A 20790-nucleotide genomic window follows, 5' to 3' on the forward strand; every position below is an offset into this window, starting at 1 on the left:
CAAGCATGGAGCCTGCTCAGGTAACCGTCACCGTATGTCTCCTGGGTGCTGGCAGATGTGGTACTGCATTGCTACACAGCAGCATCAACCCATTGCCTTGTGGCAGCAGACAGTACAGTACGACTGGTAGCCATCATCGTCATGTCCGAGGTGCTCCTGGCCACGTCGGCCAGGAGTGCCTGGGCAGACATGGGCGGAGGGACTAAATTTGGAGTGACTTGACCAGGTCATTCTCTTTAGTCCTGCAGTCAGTCCTATTGAACCATCTTATGGTGAGCAGGCAGGCGATACGGATTGCTAGCAGTCCTACTGTACCATCTTCTGCCAGGCAGGCAAGAGATGTGGATGGCTTGCAGTCCTTCTGCACCGTCTGCTGCCAGCCAAAGATGTAAAAGATAGATGGAGTGGATCAAAACAAGAAATAGACCAGATTTGTTTTGTACTCATTTGCTTCCCCCCCCGTTCCCCGTCTAGGAGACTCATTCCTCTAGGTCACACTGCAGTCACTCACAGAGAAGGTGCAGCGAGGTAAATCTAGCCATGTATCAATCAGAGGCCAGACCAACCTGCTTGTTCCAATAAGAACAATTACTTAGGTGCACCATTTCTTATTGGAACCCTCCGTGAAGTCCTGCCTGAAATACTCATTGATGTAAAGCCACCCCCTTTGTTGATTTTAATTCCCTGTAAGCCAACCCTGTAAGCCAGTCATCAGTCGCCCCTCCCTCCGTCAGAGCAATGGCAGACAATCGTTCCGCGCCTTTTTTCAGTGCGGACGCCATACCAAGGCAAGCGTGGAGGCCGCTCAGCTCACTTTGGCAATTAGGAGCACATTAAACATCACACGCATTATCCAGCAGTATATGCAGCACCAGAACCTGGCAGAGCGATACTGGGCGAGGAGGCGACGTCAGCGCGGTCACATGAGTGATCAGGACATGGACACAGATTTCTCTGAAAGCATGGGCCCTGCCAATGCATGCATCATGGTGCTAATGGGGCAGGTTCATGCTGTGGAACACCGATTCTGGGCCCGGGAATCAAGCACAGACTGGTGGGACCGCATAGTGTTGCAGGTCTGGGATGATTCCCAGTGGCTGTGAAACTTTCGCATGCGTAAGGGCACTTTCATGGAACTTTGTGACTTGCCTTCTCCTGCCCTGAGGCGCATGAATACCAAGATGAGAGCAGCCCTCACAGTTGAGAAGCGAGTGGCGATAGCCCTGTGGAAGCTTGCAATGCCAGACAGCCAGGTCAGTTGGGAATCAATTTGGAGTGGGCAAATCTACTGTGGGGGCTGCTGTGATGCAAGTAGCCCACGCAATCAAAGATCTGCTGATATCAAGGGTAGTGACCCTGGGAAATGTGCAGGTCATAGTGGATGGCTTTGCTGCAATGGGATTCCCTAACTGTGGTGGGGCTATAGACGGAACCCATATCCCTATCTTGGCACCGGAGCACCAAGCCGCCGAGTACATAAACCTCGAGGGGTACTTTTCGATAGTGCTGCAAGCTCTGGTGGATCACAAGGGACGTTTCACCAACATCAACGTGGGATGGCCGGGAAAGGTGCATGATGCTCACATCTTCAGGAACTCTGGTCTGTTTCAAAAGCTGCAGGAAGGGACTTTATTCCCAGATCAGAAAATAACTGTTGGGGATGTTGAAATGCCTATAGTTATCCTTGGGGACCCAGCCTACCCCTTAATGCCATGGCTCATGAAGCCGTACACAGGCAGCCTGGACAGTAGTCAGGAGCTGTTCAACTACAGGCTGAGCAAGTGCAGAATGGTGGTAGAATGTGCATTTGGACGTTTAAAGGCACGCTGGCGCAGTTTACTGACTCGCTTAGACCTCAGCGAAACCAATATTCCCACTGTTATTACTGCTTGCTGTGTGCTCCACAATATCTGTGAGAGTAAGGGGGAGACGTTTATGGCGGGGTGGGAGGTTGAGTCAAATCGCCTGGCTGCTGGTTACGCGCAGCCAGACACCAGGGCGGTTAGAAGAGCACAGGAGGGCGCGGTACGCCTCAGAGAAGCTTTGAAAACCAGTTTCATGACTGGCCAGGCTACGGTGTGAAAGTTCTGTTTGTTTCTCCTTGATGAAACCCCCCGCCCCTTGGTTCACTCTACTTCCCTGTAAGCTAACCACCCGCCCCTCCTCCCTTCAGTCACCGCTTGCAGAGGCAATAAAGTCATTGTTGCTTCACATTCATGCATTCTTTATTCATTCATCACACAAATAGGGGGATGACTACCAAGGTAGCCCAGGAGGGGTGGTGGAGGAGGGAAGGAAAATGCCACACAGCATTTTAAGCACAGCACTTTAAAAGTTCACAACTTTAAAATTTATTGAATGACAGCCTTCTTTTTTTTGGGCAATCCTCTGTGGTGGAGTGGCTGGTTGGCTGGAGGCCCCCCCACCGTGTTCTTGGGCGTCTGGGTGTGGCTATGGAAGGCTATGGAACTTGGGGAGGAGGACGGTTGGTTACACAGGGGCTGTAGTGGCAGTCTGTGCTCCAGCTGCCTTTGCTGCAGCTCAACCATACACTGGAACATACTGATTTGATCCTCCAGCAGTCTCAGCATTGAATCCTGCCTCCTCTCATCACGCTGCTGCCACATTTGAGCTTCAGCTCTGTCTTCAGCCCGCCACCTCTCTTCCCGGTCATTTTATGCTTTCCTGCACTCTGACATTATTTGCCTCCACGCATTCATCTGTGCTCTGTCAGTGTGGGAGGACAGCATGAGCTCAGAGAACATTTCATCACGAGTGCATTTTTTTTTCTTTCTAATCTTCACTAGCCTCTGGGAAGGAGAAGATCCTGTGATCATTGAAACACATGCAGCTGGTGGAGAAAAAAAAAGGGACAGCGGTATTTAAAAAGACACATTTTATAAAACAGTGGCTACACTCTTTCAGGGTAAACTTTGCTGTTAACATTACATACATAGCACATGTGCTTTCGTTACAAGGTCGCATTTTGCCTCCCCCCACCGTGTGGCTACCCCCTCAACCCTCCTCCCTCCCCATGGCTAACAGTGGGGAACATTTCTGTTCAGCCACAGGCAAACAGCCCAGCAGGAACAGGCACCTCTGAGTGTCCCCTGAAGAAAAGCACCCTATTTCAACCAGGTGACCATGAATGATATCTCACTCTCCTGAGGATAACACAGAGAGATAAAGAACGGATGTTGTTTGAACGCCAGCAAATATACACTGCAATGCTTTGTTGTACAATGATTTCCGAGTACGTGTTACTGGCCTGGAGTTGTAAAGTGTCCTACCATGGAGGACACAATAAGGCTGCCCTCCCCAGAAACCTTTTGCAAAGGCTTTGGGAGTACATCCAGGAGAACCACGAATGCCAGGGCAAATTAATCCTTTCACATGCTTGCTTTTAAACCATGTATAGTATTTTAAAAGGTACACTCACCGGAGGTCCCTTCTCCGCCTGCCGGGTCCAGGAGACAGCCTTGGGTGGGCTCGGGGGGCATGGGCTCCAGGTCCAGGGTGAGAAACAGTTCCTGGCTGTCGGGAAAACCGGTTTCTCCGCTTGCTTGCTGTGAGCTATCTACAACCTCCTCCTCATCATCATCTTCTTCGTCCCCAAAACCTGCTTCCGTGTTGCCTCCACCTCCATTGAAGGAATCAAACAACACGGCTGGGGTAGTGGTGGCTGAACCCCCTAAAATGGCATACAGCTCATCATAGAAGCGGCATGTTTGGGGCTCTGACCCGGAGTGTCCGTTAGCCTCTCTGGTTTTCTGATAGGCTTGCCTCAGCTCCTTAATTTTCACACGGCACTGCTTCGGATCCCTGTTATGGCCTCTGTCCCTCATGCCCTGGGAGATTTTGACAAAGGTTTTGGCATTTCAAAAACTGGAACGGAGTTCTGATAGCACGGATTCCTCTCCGCATACAGCGATTAGATCCCATACCTCCCGTTCAGTGCATGCTGGAGCTCTTTTGTAATTCTGGGATTCCATCATGGTCACCTCTGCTGATGAGCTCTGCATGGTCACCTGCAGCTTGCCACGCTGGCCAAACAGGAAGTGAGATTCAAAAGTTCGCGGTTCTTTTCCTGTCTACCGGGCCAGTGCATCTGAGTTGAGAGTGCTGTCCAGAGCGGTCACAATGGAGCACTCTGGGATAGCTCCCGGAGGCCAATACCGTCAAATTGTGTCCACAGTACCCCAAATTCGACCCGGCAAGGCCCATTTAAGCGCTAATCCACTTGTCAGGGGTGGAGTAAGGAAATCGATTTTAAGAGCTCTTTAAGTCGAAATAAAGGGCTTCATCGTGTGGACGGGTGCAGGTTTACATTGATTTAACGCTGCTAAATTCAACCTAAAGTCCTAGTGTAGACCAGGGCTAAGTGACTTAGATGGCGAAGCCCTGTTTTCAAAAGTGATTTAGGAGACCATTGACTGTCACAATTGCCTAAGTCACTTTTGAAAATGGGACTAAGTCACGGAGATCTTGCAGTGCTGAGTGGTGCAACACCTAAATACTTTTAAAAATCTGGGCCTGAGTATCTGACACTTTCACAAGGACTCCTCCTTGTTTCTGACATTTTTTAATGTATTTATCCTCAGAACAGCCCATTGAGGGAGAGAAGCGCTATTACCTCCATGTTCAGAGGCACAGAGTGACGAAGGCCCAGATTTTTAAAGGTATTTAAGTGCCCAACTTCCCAAATCTGGGCACAAGTGATTTGTCCACAGTCACACTGGAAGTCTGTTGTGGAGCAGGGAATTGAACCAGATCTAAACTAGTGGCCTAATCACTGGACTGTCCTTCCTCTTTGTTGTCTTTGGAACAAACTGCAACTATAATCACAGTTCTCCGATATTTACATCTATAAACTGAAATACAGGTGTATTAGCAGCTCAGAAGGCATCTAGATCGGATCTGTTTTTTCTAAGTACACAAATAGAGTAATAAAGACACTAAGGCTGAGATAGTCAAAGCCACTTAATGGATTTGGCTGTCCAATCCCCATTAAAATCAATGGGACCTGGGATCTGAATCCCCCAGGCTGCTTTGCAAAGCTCAGCCTGTGTTGTTCATCCAATATATAATGATTTTGAATTAATTTCTGAACAAGTGTGTAGAAAGCTGCATGATGCTTCTTGGTGCCTCTCTTCCCTCCCTGGATTTTTGTTGTTCGTTACCAGTTTGTTTCTAGCTCCAAAATCATCAATGTCTACTTCAAACCTATGTTGCACTAGAAATCCCCCAAGCCCACTTCAAAGCTGGATGGTCCTGAATTAGTACAGCGGAGCCTGACAGCAGGAATAGGTGTCAGTAGCTTTCATGAGCTACTTAACCTGCCGACTAATACACAAAGTCATTTCTGCCACAGCTGTCTGAACAATACATTTGCCAATTAAGTTAATACAATCAAATCCCTTGTATCCAGCAGAAAGGGCAGAGCAAATCCAGGTGAAAGAGAATGGAATCTTACAATTCTCCTATGTGTCACACAGCAGAAGAACAAAGGGAAAGAAACAACATTATAAAAACAGTGAAATCCACTGTAAATTAATGTGAGGTATTAGGGGCCTCGCTTATACCTTGGTCTGTAACACTACAAAGAGGTGAATTATGGGAAAGCTAGACAGGTGGAACTTGGAACACAAATTGACTCACTGGCTTCGTGCTTTTTGAACCTGTTCTTTAAAGTGGTTCTGTTGGACTGGGTCTGATTTCATTCACCTACAGTCCTTCTCTGGATTTGTGGGGATGTCCCCTCTACTGAGCTGGGCTCTGTGTGATACACAGTACGCAGGTGTCATAAATATACAGCTAAGGGTAGCATAAAATCCCTCCTTACCTGTAAAGGATAAGAAGCTCAGATAACCTGATTGGCACCTGACCAGAAGGACCAATGGGGAAAGAAGATACTTCCAAATCCGGGGGGGGGGGGAGAGGGGGCCGCGGGAGGCTTTGTTTGGTGCTCTGTGTGTGTTCTCCCTGGAGACAAAGGGAGAGACCAGACAAGTAATCCAGCTCCCACTGAAATGATACATCTAATATTACAGAAATAGTAAGTAATAGCAAGGAAATGCATTAGAGTGTCTTTTGTTTTAACTTGTGAATTGTCCCTGTGCTAAGAGGGAGGTTTATCCCTGTTTTTGTAACTTTGAAACTAAGCCTAGAGGAAGTTCTGCTGTGTTTTTGAATCTTTTGTTACCCTGTAAAGTTATATTCCATCATGATTTTACAGAGATGATTTTTACTTTTTTTTTTTTAAATAAAATCCTTCTTTTAAGAACCTGACTGATTTCTCTATTGTCTTAAGATCCAAGGGTGGGTCTGTGTTCACCTGTACCAATTGGTGAGGATATTATTCTCAAGCCTTCCCCAGGAAAGGGGGTTCAGGGCTTGGAGGAATATTTTGGGGGAATAGGCCTCCAAGTGGTCCTTTCCCTGATTCTTTATCTAAATCACTTGGTGGTGGCAGCAAACTGTTCAAGGACAAGGTGGAATTTGTACTTTGGGGAAGTTTTTAACCTAAGCTGTAAAAATAAGTTTAGGGGGTCTCGCATGCAGGTCCCCACATCTGTACCCCAGAGTTCAGAGTGGGGAAGGAACCCTGACAACAGGTTAAGGTACCAACCTCACGCGCTGCTTTGACACCATAGTGATAGACACCTATGGGTAAGTATATATTGCAATTACAGGGTATGACTGCGGTTCAAGGAGACATACCTGAGCTAACTTCAGCTAGCTTGGGACCTGGAGCAGGGAAGCTGTGGCAGCACAGATGGGCCTCCTGAGTAATTAACCCAGGGCTTTGGGCGGGCTTGTACCGCCCGCTGAAGCGCATGAGTTTTAGTACGTATATTAAAGCTAGCTCAGCTACATCTGCTTGAGCTGCCACCGTACTCTGTGATTGCAGTACAGACATACCCTTAGAAATAAAAACAGGTGACTATAGGCACAGTCACAGGGTGCTGGGGAAGTACAAGGGGAAAATAACTTCTGCTCCCGCTAACTTTTCAGCATTCTCTTAATGATTCCCTCAACATAGCTGCAGATCCTGTCCATTTTTGCTATAGGCCCCTCCCTATTTTTATGAGGTTGTACCTCTGTAGGTCATATAGACTAGACAGAAGGGTGGAGCCTAGAGCTGGAGAATACTCGGGTTCCAGGTCTCAGAGTCCTGGAACACAGTTTTTTGAAGGCAATTTTCTTTTAACTGGTTTTCAAGACCAAACAACACAGTTTATTACAGGCCCAATCATGCTCCCTTTGAACTCATTAGCAAAACTCCCACAGATGTCAATGGGAGAGGGCTCCACCTTTACATTCCAAAATAAATAAATGCACAGAAGCTATTATAAATACCAGGAGTTCTAATAAAAACATAGCAATATGAAGCTTAAAATATTCATCTAGAGTTTTTATCCCTAGTAAACAACTTAATGGCCCCCTGGCAAGAAAAAGAGAAATCCTGATACTGAAAGAATACCTATCATGTGGATGTATAGAGACAGGTCTTCTGGGCAAGTCAGGCTGCGCTCAGTGCAGGACTTGTGTATTTGTCCGTGAGGATGTATGTGTGTGCACACGCACAAAAATGGCTTTATGATGCCTTTGTGTCCCCACAATCCCAAGACGAGGTATGGGCTGATTCAATCCTATGGTGCAATTTAGAGGGGCCTTGGGGCCGCTCTAAATTGCACACCACTCCCTATGGCCCCAAGGGCCTATTCTGGTAGCAAGTGTACAAGGGTGCTCTGGACATGGATGCTACTTTAGGGGTGGCATTGATCTCTCCACACTCTCAAGGAGTTCCCCCTCCATAGAGTGAATCCTCAGGTAGCCAGATAATTTGGCATTTCAGCCCCTTCATGCTGCTGGAAAAGTGCAAAAGGACCACAAGTGAGGACAACAATCTGGCCTTAAGATTTTTATGACAAATAGAGTTTTCTACAGCCATAACTTCCAATGGGAAATTATTTCCATGCCATTCTCACAAACTACTCAGGTTCCTTCCATTTTGCTAATTACCTTATTTCTTGTCATCATCATCACTGTGTAATAAGAAAAGGAGGACTTGTGGCACCTTAGAGACTAACCAATTTATTAGAGCATAAGCTTTCGTGAGCTACGCTGTAGCTCACGAAAGCTTATGCTCTAATAAATTGGTTAGTCTCTAAGGTGCCACAAGTCCTCCTTTTCTTTTTGCGAATACAGACTAACACGGCTGTTACTCTGAAACTGTGTAATAGTATCTTTTAAAACCACTACCAGAGGGGTAGCCGTGTTAGTCTGGATCTGTAAAAGCGGCACAGAGACCTATGGCACCTTATTTACTAACTGTTAGTCTGTAAGGTGCCACAGGACTCTTTGCCACTTTTAAAACCAGGTTTTTCTGCTGCCCTGACAGGAAAACTCCATAGCTTCCTCCAGATCAGAGGTTCTCAAACAGTGGTCCGTGGACCACTGGGCTCCATTCAGATGTTCTGCGGATAGTTCCCTCTAAGATGCACGCCTGGGTGGCCGCACACAAAAGAATGAAGGGTCACCCACCTGATTAGTGGAGCCGTGCAGGCCTGGCTCCACTAATTAGGTGCCTGGACCCTGGAGAAGATGCACACATAAGGTGAGGTGGTAGCCTTGGAGGGAGTAGGGGGTAGGTGGGAGGGGGCAGTGGGGTGAGAAGGCGGCATGGGGGGAATTTGGGATGTACAGGGCTGCGGTGGCCAGAGAAAGAGGCGACTTTCCCCAGTTCCAGGGTTGCGGCTGCTGGGGAGAGACCCCCCTCCTTCCCAGCCTCAGCTCTGTGGTGGGGGAGACACCCCCCCACCTTCCCAGTCCAGCTCGGTGCCTGCCACAGCAGGGGAGAGAGGGCACATCCATCACATTAGAAAGGTAAGACTACTCATGTTAAAATATGAGTTGTGTGCTTTTATTTGTAGAACAAAAAAACGTTTATTTTTAAGGTTTTTTTATATAGAGCTTTTACCCAAAGCACTTTACAATAGTTAGCTAATGGTACAAACAGCATTTGGAAAGATCATTAAGTGGTCCGCTGAGACCCTTAGCAATTTTAAAGTGGTCCGTGAAAAGAAAAGTTTGAGAATCACTGCTGGAGATCATTCTCTTGTGGGGGACGGGGGAGGGATGGAAGAGAGAATTTGCCTACCGCACCTTTGCTCCCCCCCCCCAAAAAAAGAGAAAACAAGCATGGGTTTCTGTCTAGAGCCATGAATCTTAAAGTATTTGTCAGAGATGCAGAAGAGAAACCCTGTGCCACCGCAGTACAGCCAGATCTTCACAAACTCAATGGCACCAGGGTTTAACAGTGAAACAGGACCTTCCGTCACCTCTGCCTCCAGGATCCCCACTCCTGCCAGGGGACTTGAATGTTCTAGAGGGGCAGAGCAGCTGAGTACCTGAGTACACAGGTAAATATATATGCAATATACCCCAGGCAGGGGTTGTGGGGATAATTCATTACTGTTGTTAAACACTGTATGGTCCTTGGAAAGAAGAGTAAAGTATTGTTAGCCCTTCTGACCCATGCAGTTAGCCAACATTGTCCCCAGGGATGTTTCTGCTTCCTTTTCTGTGTGTTTCATAGAATATCAGGGTTGGAAGGGACCTCAGGAGGTCATCTAGTCCAACCCCCTGCTCAAAGCAGGACCAATCCCCAATTTTTGCCCCAGAGCCCTAAATGGCCCCGTTAAGGATTAAACTCACAACCCTGGGTTTAGCAGGCCAATGCTCAAACCACTGAGCTATCCCTCCCTTTCTATGGTATTTCTGCTGCTTACACACACACACACACACACCTTCCTCTAACAATACCCGTCCCTTCAGACCCCAGGAAAAACCCATCACACAGAATGGCTCAACTTCTACTCCAGCATTGCAAGTGGCCTGTGTTCTGGGTGGTGGCTCCTATTGTTTTAGATATCCAGGGCTTGCCTTAGGGGCAGGTGATCAGGGTGGCCATCCTGAGTGCCAGCTTCCGGTGAAGCCCCAAATCTGGGGGAGGGGGGAAAGGGAGAAGGGCGCATATTGCTCATTCAGTTTTTGGGGGGGGAGGAGGGTTTCTCAGCAGGGAGGGGCCTGAAAACGTTTTCAACCATGGGCACCAAAACACCGAAGGCTAGTCCTACAGCTGTCTATTCCATAAAAGGAGCTTACTTGCTTTCTACATTTATCTTGAATGAAGGGTGGGTATTACACACACCAGCTTCAGTGAGGTTTCATCTACCCCCAGTGAACAGTGTCAGTAAACAGTAAAGCAGGGTGGAAGGAAACGGCACACAGCAGACTGGTCAGTGTGTAAACAAATGTCAAATTGCTTCCTCCATACTTGCCTAATAAGGCCTTTTCTACACTACAGGGAGAGATCGATCTAAGTTACGCAACTTTAGCAATGTGAATAACGTAGCTGAAGTCGATGTACTTAGATCTACTTTCTGTGAGGTCCACACGAAGCGACGGGTACAGGAGTCGATGGGAGAGCGATTGGTGGTCGATTTAGCAAGTCTTCACTAGACCCGCTAAATCGACTGCTGATGCATCGATCACCATGTGTCAATCCCCCAGTAAGGGTAGACAAGCCCTTAGTGTCTAAGATAAAGACTAAGAACAAGCGACCAGAGAAGAGCTAGAATAGGTGATGATAATACAGAATACTTAAGCACTTACACAGAGTTTTTCATTCTAGCAACCCAGTGCACTGTGCAAACGTGGTAAGTATTGTTAGGGGGCTTATTCCTTCACCCACTTACTTCCCTGGTCCTTCTCGCATGAACAGAGAGCAACAATACCCGAAGTCCAAAGGTGCAAACAATTCGATGTTTATTGGGGTGAACTTCCAGCAAGCATGATTCCAGTTTTCTTCCTTAGTATCCTCCTTCCCAGCTCTGACACCACAGAGCCTTACACCTACCCATTCCTACCCTTAGCCAAACATGATTCCAACTTCCTTACTCCCATTCCCTGTTCCCATTTCCCCCTTTAGCAAAACACGATTCCAATTTTCTTACCCCCATTCCCTGTTCCCATCTCCCTCCCACCCACACCCACTCACTTCCTCATTGATTACAGATTATATAGTAAAACTTGAGTTCTGCTTAGCTATACCTTAACCAATCATTTTCCTGAAATTTAACTAACCAATCCTAACATATTGTAACATGATTATGTAACCAATTATATCCCACCACCTTAATTAGTTTACACCCAGCAAAATTAATTATACAGCAGGCAGGAACAATCACAGAACCAGACAGAGATTATACAGACAAACAATAGCAAAGTGGGAATTATAATGACAAGACAATACAGAAGTGAGGATTTCACATCCCAGCTATTGATAAGTGAGTTCTTGCCAGACAGGATGCTATCAAACTAAGTTTTCTTTTACATTTTCTAGGCACTTCCCTTTCTCTGGAGGTGATAGGAATACAATCCTGTCCTGATAGTGCCTAACAGCCCAATAGCACCTTATTTCAATGTGACTAATTTGGAATGTGAGGATGTGACCATTCGCTTCCCAGCTTATGGCTGCCTCTGCTGCTTAGCCAAAGGCCTTAGCCTAAGAACAGGGCCTCAGACTGTCACAGTAAGAGAAGGCCCTTACACCAGCAGATAGTGATTTTGATTCTTTCTTTTATACCTCTATAATTAGCCAAGTGATAAGAATACACCTAAATTCTTAGAGTATAGGCCTTTACAGACAGGCCTGAATATCTATATCCTAACAAGTATCATTACTTCCATTTTACAAATGGGAAAACTGAGGCACAGATGTACATAACTTGACTACTGTCACACAGTGAGTAGGCAGAAGATCCAGGGCTAGAATGCAGGTATCCTGACTCTCAGTCCTGTCTCCCATGAGATTTTGCAGCATGAGACATGCAGGCTGAGAGGAAGGAAGAGGCACTCCAAAGACAACAAAGAGATTCACTACAGTTTTCCTGTAATCCTGAACAAAACTCTGCACTCTGCCAAGCTACTGCCCATAGAAAAAACAGCAGCTGCAGCAGCAGAGCCACCAGCAAACTTTGCATTTTACTGTTGAGCCAGACACCTAACCCAGAATGCAAGGCTGCTTCCTTGGGGCGGGGGGGAGGGAGCGGAGAGACACGGCTAGGGACTGGGGGAGTAAATGCTAGACACATGGTTGCAGGTGACACATGCAGCACCACGGGGGACAAAGACAAATTACAGTCTGTGGCTCTCCATTTTCGGGAGCCACCTCCGGGAAAAAGCTGTTCTGCTCTACCTCTTTCTTAGCCAGAGGCAAGGTACTTAATAAAGAAGGTCTGGTGGCAGGAGGAGGAAAACACAAACAAAATAGGAAACAACCATGGAGGCAAAATACTTCCATGCATAGGGAAAAAATAAGATTTCAGCAAAATATCTCTAGCCCACTGGAAAACAGAAACAAAATGAATGAGGCAGCGAGTGTTTAAAGTGTGAGGCTCATATATGACAGCAGAAGATCTGATATTTATGAAGAGATGTAACTGATTTCCTGTGTGAACCAGGAATATCTATCAGCTGTATCCACTGCAATTAGCTGCTATTATGCTATCCAAAAGAGGTCACTGACAGCTACAAGTTCTAAAGCAAAAACTCCCAGGCTCTGCATTTCCATTAAGAGCAATCTCGAGAGTTTGGTCTGCACAATGATTGAATGATCTTATGGAGTGATGGCTTTTGTGGGTCCTGTAGTTTGTCTCATGGAATACCAATTACAGTCATTTCAGAAACACTCTAAAGCCCCACTAGTGCCGGGATACATCAGGTACCTTGCTTACTACCAGCTTTCTTCTTTTGTAAAGGATTGCATTGTGTACCAGGGAGCTTAGAGGGGTGTTCCCAGAAGATTTTTACTTTAAAAAAAATATTTTCTGTTAACGCGCCTAAAATCACCTAATAGTGGAGCTGGGCAGGCAATGTGGAAGTTTCTCTGTGTAGCTTTGCCAAGGCATCCCAATACTGAAAGGCTAGTGCAGCAATCATAGGCAGTGAAAGAGAGAAAAGACCTACGGAACTGCGTTTAACTTATCTCCTCAGATGGTTTGTAACATATAACATGCCCTGTATTTTTGGTGGGCTCCTCTGGGGCTGTGATCACTAGAAATGAGGGAAGATGAGTCTTGCTCTGACCTTCTCTGAAGTTTGGATCAAGGGTTTAGACCTCTCCATAGCTATCATATTATTAGCCCTGTTACCTCAGCACATTTGTGCATATCCTTCTGAGCTAATGAATAATCTGTGACAAATAATTACACAATTAATTCCGCTGCTTCTTCTGCTCATGAGCTTCCTGAAAACAAACTGCAATTTTCTCAGATTTATCTGAATTTACTCATCTAATACTTCCTGCCAAATCTTTGGTCTTTAGTTTGTTTACAAGCAATTTGTGTTGCACGTATCCAAAACTCAATCTTTTTTGATTGGCTGCAGAAGTCACATGGTGTGTTTCTGAGCGTGACACTTGCAATAGGGTTTCCACTGTGAACAATCATGATTAAGAATTTATTATTCACTTACAACAAATATTCTGAAACATCCTCATGAAATTCACTGTTCCCATAAACATCCTTCCACTAAACTCATTTGTGAAAATATTCATGGAAAATGAATCCAAAAGAATCAAAAATGAAGACAAAGCAAAGCAGTTTCATATTTTGAATGAATACTCAACCGTTTTTAACCAGTAGTCACCCAGCTCTATTCTTAATAAGCTTTCACTGCATACACTTGCAATGATTACTTGAATTAATTAATCATAGTAATAATATGCATGAATTAACCATAACACCATGTATCATGAGGACCAAGGATAGCGAATGCAATACTGATTTTCTTAGTAGACCACTAGCTTTTAAAACCTCAGTACATCTTCTACAGGTTAGGCCTTAGATTTTTAACTTTTTCCAAACGTGGACAAGCAAAATGCAAAACTGATCATACCAGTTGCAACAACAACAAAAAGCATCCAATTTCCACACCTCTCCCACTCATCCCAGGCTGCAAGGCAAGGGTCAGGCCCAGGGGACATTTAAAGGCCAGTTTCAAGCCTTCCCAGATAAGGTTCTCTAATGGGAACATTAACCCAGATGTGGTGAGAGCAGCACCAATGGGCACCAACCACTGTAATAATCATAGACTGAGTTATTTTCTTCCTTCACACATGATTATTAAGAGACGATGCAGGTCTTAAAGCTGGAACCTTTTGCTCTGGGAAAATTGTGGGTGACACTTTACATACGGATTAGATAATTAATGTATGCCCTGATTTCCTTCACCGTAACATAAAAAGGATGAGAACGGCACTATAATTCCAGATAATTAAAGAGTGATCGACTTACAGTAGCTTCCACTGCGGCCCACTGTCATTAACACTGCAGAAGCCCTCTCTATTCTTCACACCTCACTGCAAAGTGCACTCTTCTCTCGAGCTCCCCAGGGACTGAAGAGCTATAGAGCATCCTGTGATTGAGGTGCCTGCTGCTCCATACTGGTGTGGCTCAGGGCTTGGGCAACAGCCTCATTTCCTATTACCAATAAAAGACAGGTGTCTGCCTGCCCCTTTACAGACTCGATGGCTGAGTTTGAACCCCAAAGGATGCTGCAAACACCACTCCTGGTGCCTTGATCAAAAGGTTCCTTTCCAGTGGGATTTTGGTAGTGATTTAGTGAGAAGCAAATGGAACCGAACAAACTACTTTCATCTCCCTGCGGACTTGTCTGTCAAGCAAAGCGACACCCATATCCCGCAGATGACTTAGACTCATGGAAGAGTAACTTTCCAGAGCTGTTGGATGAGGCTGAGGTATAGTAAGTTGTATAACACAGCCATAGTTGCTGCTAGAAATCACTGTAAAACAGTTCTGAATCATAATGAGATCTTAAGATGAACCGACCGGTTGCAAAGCATTTCCAAACATTGGGCCAGATGCCACCAGTAGAATCCAGGCTGACAGTCTGTGGGGAGGAGGCACAAAATCTATCTAGAATGGGGAAACAGTAGTACAGACTCTAAGGCACAGCCCCCAAAGTAATGGATGGGCTAGGACACCCAAGAGAAACATTAGGGCAGCACATCTCCACAGGAACTGCCCAAGAACCACAAATGGAATGTTAAGCGCCTCCCTCTGGTGGAAGCAAACCAGCAAAAGGTTGATTTTCTTTTCTGGTGCTTCGAGTTCCATAGTTTCCGCATTGGAGTTGCTCTTATAAGACTTCTGAAAGCGTGCATCACACCTCATCCCTTTAAAATTTTGGAAGGCACTTCATATTCTTGGGTTAAGTGCTGTAGCTATCTTTAGAAATCTCACACTGGTATCTTCTTTGCATTTTGTCAAATCTGCAGCGAAAGTGTTCTTAAAATGAACATGTGCTGAGTCATCATCTGAGTCTACTATAGCATGAAATATACGGCAGTATGCAGGTAAAATAGAGCTGGAGACATACAATTCTCCCCCAAGGAGTTCAGTCACAAATTTAATTAAAGCATTATTTTTTTAATGAGCGTCATCAGCATGGAAGCATGTCCTCTGGAATGGTGGCTGAAGCATGAAGGGGCAAACAAATTTTTAGCATATCTGGCATGTAAATACCTTGCAATGCCAGCTACAAAAGTCCCATGTCAATGCCTATTCTCACTTGCTGGTGACATTGTAATTAAGAAGTGGGCAGCATTGTCTCCCATAAATGTAAACAAACTTGTTTGTCTTAGTGATTGGCTGAATGAGAAGTAGGACTGTGTGGACTTGTAGGCTCTAAAGTTTTGCATTGTTTTGTTTTTGAGTGCAGTTATGTAACAAAAAAATCTACATTTGTAAGTTGCACTTTCACGATAAAGAGATTGAACTACACTACTTGTATGAGGTGAACTGAAAAATACTGTTTATCATTTTTACAGGGCAAATATTTGTAATAAAAATAATAATATAAAGTGAGCCCTGTACACTTTGTATTCTGTATTGTAATTGAAATCAATATATTTGAAAATGTAGAAAAACATCCCAAAATATTTAATCAATTTCAATTGGTATTCTGTTGTTTAACAATGCAATTAAAACTGCGATTAATTGCAATTAATTTTTGTAATCACGATTTAGTTTTTTGAGTTAATTGCATGAGTTAACTGTGATTAATCAACAGACCTACTTTTTATACATCTAAAAAGGGTTACATCCTAAATCTCTCACTGGCTTCTCCCAAATATACCTGTTGTGAATGGGCTTAATGGCTCAGGGGATTGGGATATAGAGCCTTTCACCTGTAGGCCACTAGTTCTTTTTGTATTAACCAAAGCCCATTAACCTCTGAAATCTTCTCAGTGTCCACAATAGGGACATGAAATCATATTTGATTGAAGCAAATATAAGAAATAATCCCAGCCTGCAAAATTCACATCTAGTTGTGAAGCCAAAGTTTCCCGAACTCTGGGGGGTGCTGGGATTTGGGTTCAGACCCCAGCACAGACCAGGTTTGTTTATGGCCTTCAAGGCAGAACTTTCCTAAAGCTTGGTGGTGTCCAGACCCAGTGGGTTGGCTCAGACCCATCTCCAGTAAGAACTGATCCGAACCTTTGCCCATTCCAAAACCAAAATTGTTCTCAGGGCTTGGATCATCTCAGAAAGTATCTCCCTCACATCCTGTAACCAACCAACCACACCTGCTCCCTTTTAAATCCAAGAGGCAGGTCTCAGTAGATCCAGTAGCCTGTCTTCTGGCCCCCAATTCTGCTACTGCTACAGTAGTTCTCCTTAGGCTTCCTGGTAATCTAGTGATTTCCTATTCCTGTGGGTGGCTCATGCAAATCTCATCTTCTTGTGGACTTGAGGTGGCAGCTGCCCTCTTTGGGATAAAAACATGGGGCAGTCCCAGGGCAGCAGGAGACTGAGCTGTAGTACGGTTCAACAGAGAAGTTATTGTGCCCTGTCACCAGAGGAAATGTTGCAGCCGTCAGAGGAGAGAGGCTATATGCCCTCACCTCGCCCAAGTCTTGCCACCCCTGGAGGGAGGGTGGATGTGGGAAATGGTGGAAGAATGGTGGCTCAAAGGTAGTAAAGAACAAGAGTCTGTTGGAAAGAGCATTATTTTTTGTCACAGAGAGGAAGAAGATGGTGGACTGGAGGGGGAGTGGGGGTCCAAAGAACTTTTAGATAAGCTTTGGTTAAGCCTTTTGGAGGTTCACTCAGCCCTGATACCTATCACTAAAAACCACTGTCACAACTGCTGTTAACCAGAACACTAAACAGCCTCAGCAGAACAGAGGCATGGAGGCTGCACTAAGAAGTCACCTCTAGAAGTGATACCTGCGGGTCAAACCCTGGCAGGGTTACTTACATTGCCTCTACCTGTCTACCTATTCTATCTGTGGATATGTATTATGCAACTGAACAACGGTTTCTGGTTTCCAATCCAGAAACTTGCCACCTTTCACAAGTAGGTAATTTACCTACCAGGATCTCCTTCCTGGACCAGTAACACTTCACGTTAAACAATGGTGCTTCGTATGGATGGCGAGAACACCCACAGGTATGCTAGTGTGGAAGGTCCAACTCCACACATCTGCAGCCTGCTGCCCCTGCTGCCAAGTGGTTATGGAAGGGGCCTAGGAAGTCCAGCGATACTCAGACCTCAGTGGTTCAGGACCCAAATTATCAATCAATGTGACCCAAAAGAGCCACAGTTGTGTGAATTAATTGTTTCATTTACTATATTACTATATAGTCATATTTAAACAGTATGAGAGGGGAAATGTTTAGTTTATATAATTCTTACAGCAAAAAAATGACTGACCAAGTATTATTTTATCAACGACAATTGGTTAATAACAAAGTAAAAGAATCCTGACTGGTTAATAACTTAGATTGGTTAACAATTAAATCACACAGTGTTTTAATATCATGTGCTGCAAAATGCCGTAGGAGACTCATTAAAGAGCCACTTGCAGCTCGCAAGCCTCAGTCTGAGTATCACTGCTATCATCTCTCGACTTCCCCATAGCCCGGCTTGGCTAGAGAGCTGGCAGGAAATCCCAGCCCCCTTTCTGCTGTCAGCTCCCTTCTCATTTGAGCGTGCGAATTCCACTCAAGAAGAGACCATATGGCATAGGCAGGAAGCAGGGGGCATATGCTGCTGCTGTTGCAGGGATGCAGCAGGCCCATAGCCTGAGATTTTGGGCTGGGAGGGCCAGCCTGTCCAGGGAGCAGCATGGGTGTTTGACCAGTCAGGGCTTGCACTGCACTACACTAATATAAGAATTGGCCATCACCCTGAGGGAAAGAGGTGACCTAATCTGGGGCTAAGGCTGGAGAGGCCTCATGGAGAGTTTGTTATTGATGAAGTTAGAGCTCCTTTGTTAAGCGTCTCATCCCCTTTCCATGGCACTGTGGTTCTTCTGCCCATGCTGACAAAGATGTTGGAATAGACCAGCATTCTGGAGTAAATTCCTGGGTAAATTCCTGCCTCCCTGAAGGCTGCAGGAGGGTTCGCCACCCTTAGGCAAAGAGTGGGAGTTTGGAAAAGCCTACCTTTGTGAGAAGAGTAACTGCATTAGATAGGCAAAGGGGAGGAGAGAATAGAAGGGCTAAAAATCCCCAAGCTTCAGCTAATAATTCAACCTCTATCTGAGAGGGGTCAGGAAGAAACTACTGGTAAGAGTACAGAGAAGGTAAACCAAAATGATTAGGGGTATGGAACAGCTTCCATATGAGCAGAGATTAAAAAGATTGGGTCTGTTCATCTTAGGAAAGAGAGGACTAAGGGGAGATATGATAGAGGTCTATAAAATCATGACTGGTGTGGAGAAAGTGAATAAGGAAGTATTATTAACCCCTTCCCATAACACAAAAACCAGGGGTCACCCAATGAATTAATAGACAGAAGGTTTAAAACAAACATAAGGAAGTATTTCACACAATGCACAGTCAACCTATGGAACTTGTTACCAGAGGATGTTGTGAAGGCCAGAATATAACTGGGTTTAAAAAAGAATTAGATAAGTTCATGGAGGAATAGGTCCATCAATGGCTAGTAGCCAAAACAGTCAGGTACGCAACCCCATGCTCTGGGTTGGTCCCTAAACCTCTGACTGCCAGAAGCTGGGACTGGGCGATTATTCAAATTGTCCTGTTCTATTCATTCCCTCTGAAGCAGCTGAAACTGGACACTGTCAGAAGACATGATACTAGGCTGGATGGTCCTTTGGTCTGACCCAGCATGGCCATTCTTACATTCTTAAGGACAGGTTACTCATAACTGCCTGATATGGCTTTCATCTGAAGCAAAAGGTACTAGCCATTTACAGAGACAGGATCTGGACTCCATGGACCATTGATCTTACCTGATATGGAAATCCCTATGTCTGGATTCTCAGGCTGGTAATTTCCAAGGGAGCCTAAGGGAATTAGGCACACTACTCATTGATATTCTGAGCTGCTTTGAAAGTACCAGCTTCCCTTTCTAAACTAAGCCTTCTTCAGCCCTCCCTACCCTTAATCTTGTCATCAGCCTCACAGTAAAGTGGACAGCCCAACATACAGCTCACCTCAGCTTGGCAGGGGGAATTCATCCCCTCTCCGGGCTGCTTCACACATCAGAGTTACAATGAAACACCAGAATCAGACAGGCCGCTTCATTCACTGCTGCTTCCCTCCCCCAACCCTCCAGAAATAAAATGAAATAAAATAAAAAAGGCTCCTGCAAGCTATGCTAGTTGCAGGTTACACTCCCTTTTTCACTGGTCACTTCTGTGTGTGTCAAACCCCCTTTTCCTGCACAGCTCAGCTCCATTCCCAGAATAAAACAAACAAAACCAAGTGCAGCTCTCAGCGGTGCTCATTTCACTTACTGTGGCTTTAGAGCAAAATTTGCTAAGGAGAGAAATGCACAGGCCGCAAGGGAATGATTTCCCATTTCAGGTTCTCCTCTTTATTTCCCTCTGCATCACTATCTTTAGCCCTTTGTTTATTGACTCTGTTGACTCTCCTCCTTTTTCTCCATTGCATCACCCAGTATTTTTTAATCTATGCCTGGTTTCCTTCTTCCCCAACATCTAATACAGTTATAATAAATAAATAAATAAATAACCAGGACTATTATTGTTGCTTCTCTTCCTTCAGGGTCTCTTCAAGGCTTTAAAGGTCTCAAATGTCTGACCACAAGCCCCCTCCCATTTCATCAAGATAAACCCTTCCTGGTGCTGAAACCTGACAAATGCCTTCCTGCCTTCAGCTGTGATACTTACTTGTATCACCTTTGAAATATGTATGCACATGTTATGCAGTGTGGATGCATATCAATGCCATGCTGTCTACCTTTGCATATTAAATCATTGCCATATCTTCACCGGTAGTAAAATATGCAGAGCGTATGCTAAAGAAAGCATCCCTGCTGAACCATGGCAGACTAACGTCCTCCCCCTAAACCCTGCACACACGCTCCCCAGCATGGGCTGAAGATCCCAGGTATTTCAGCCCAATGTCCTTTGTTCTTATATTAGCAAAGGTATTTTGCTCGTGTTGCCTTTACAGTTTTAAATGCTTCGATTTTACAACTTGTGCAAATGCAAATTGCAGCTAGGTCTAGACTCTACACCCTCTCTCCATCTCCAACCCTCCAAAAAGGGGGCTTCCAATGAAAACCCAGACCCATCTTTAATTATAATAAAGATAGCAGATCTCCTTGCGTCACTGCATTTTCTGTATCACTCACTATTTCCCCTGCCCCACAGCATCAGACTACCCCAGAACACAGAGAGGTATTTCCTTCAGTGTACAT

The 20790-nt window shown here is 45.3% G+C and overlaps 1 protein-coding gene across 10 annotated transcripts in view; it reads right to left on the reverse strand.

Moving 5' to 3' along the window:
• LOC140897602 (uncharacterized) overlaps window positions 1-20790 on the reverse strand; it is a 343279-nt gene that overhangs the window by 172465 nt on the left and 150024 nt on the right. For 8 of the 10 annotated variants that reach the window (XM_073310410.1, XM_073310409.1, XM_073310407.1 and 5 more), the window contains 2 exons: window positions 3440-3848; window positions 2254-2851 (listed from right to left, as the gene is read on the reverse strand). The exons of the other annotated variants lie outside the window; for them this stretch is intronic. In XM_073310410.1, coding sequence (XP_073166511.1) covers window positions 2676-2851; window positions 3440-3848 — 585 coding nt within the window. In that variant the 3' untranslated portion in view covers window positions 2254-2675. Of the gene's footprint in view, window positions 1-2253; window positions 2852-3439; window positions 3849-20790 lie in introns of those variants that run through there. 10 annotated transcript variants of the gene reach the window in all.

This window comes from Lepidochelys kempii, chromosome 14 (genome assembly GCF_965140265.1).
Source record: "Lepidochelys kempii isolate rLepKem1 chromosome 14, rLepKem1.hap2, whole genome shotgun sequence".
NCBI classification, from domain to species: domain Eukaryota; kingdom Metazoa; phylum Chordata; order Testudines; family Cheloniidae; genus Lepidochelys; species Lepidochelys kempii.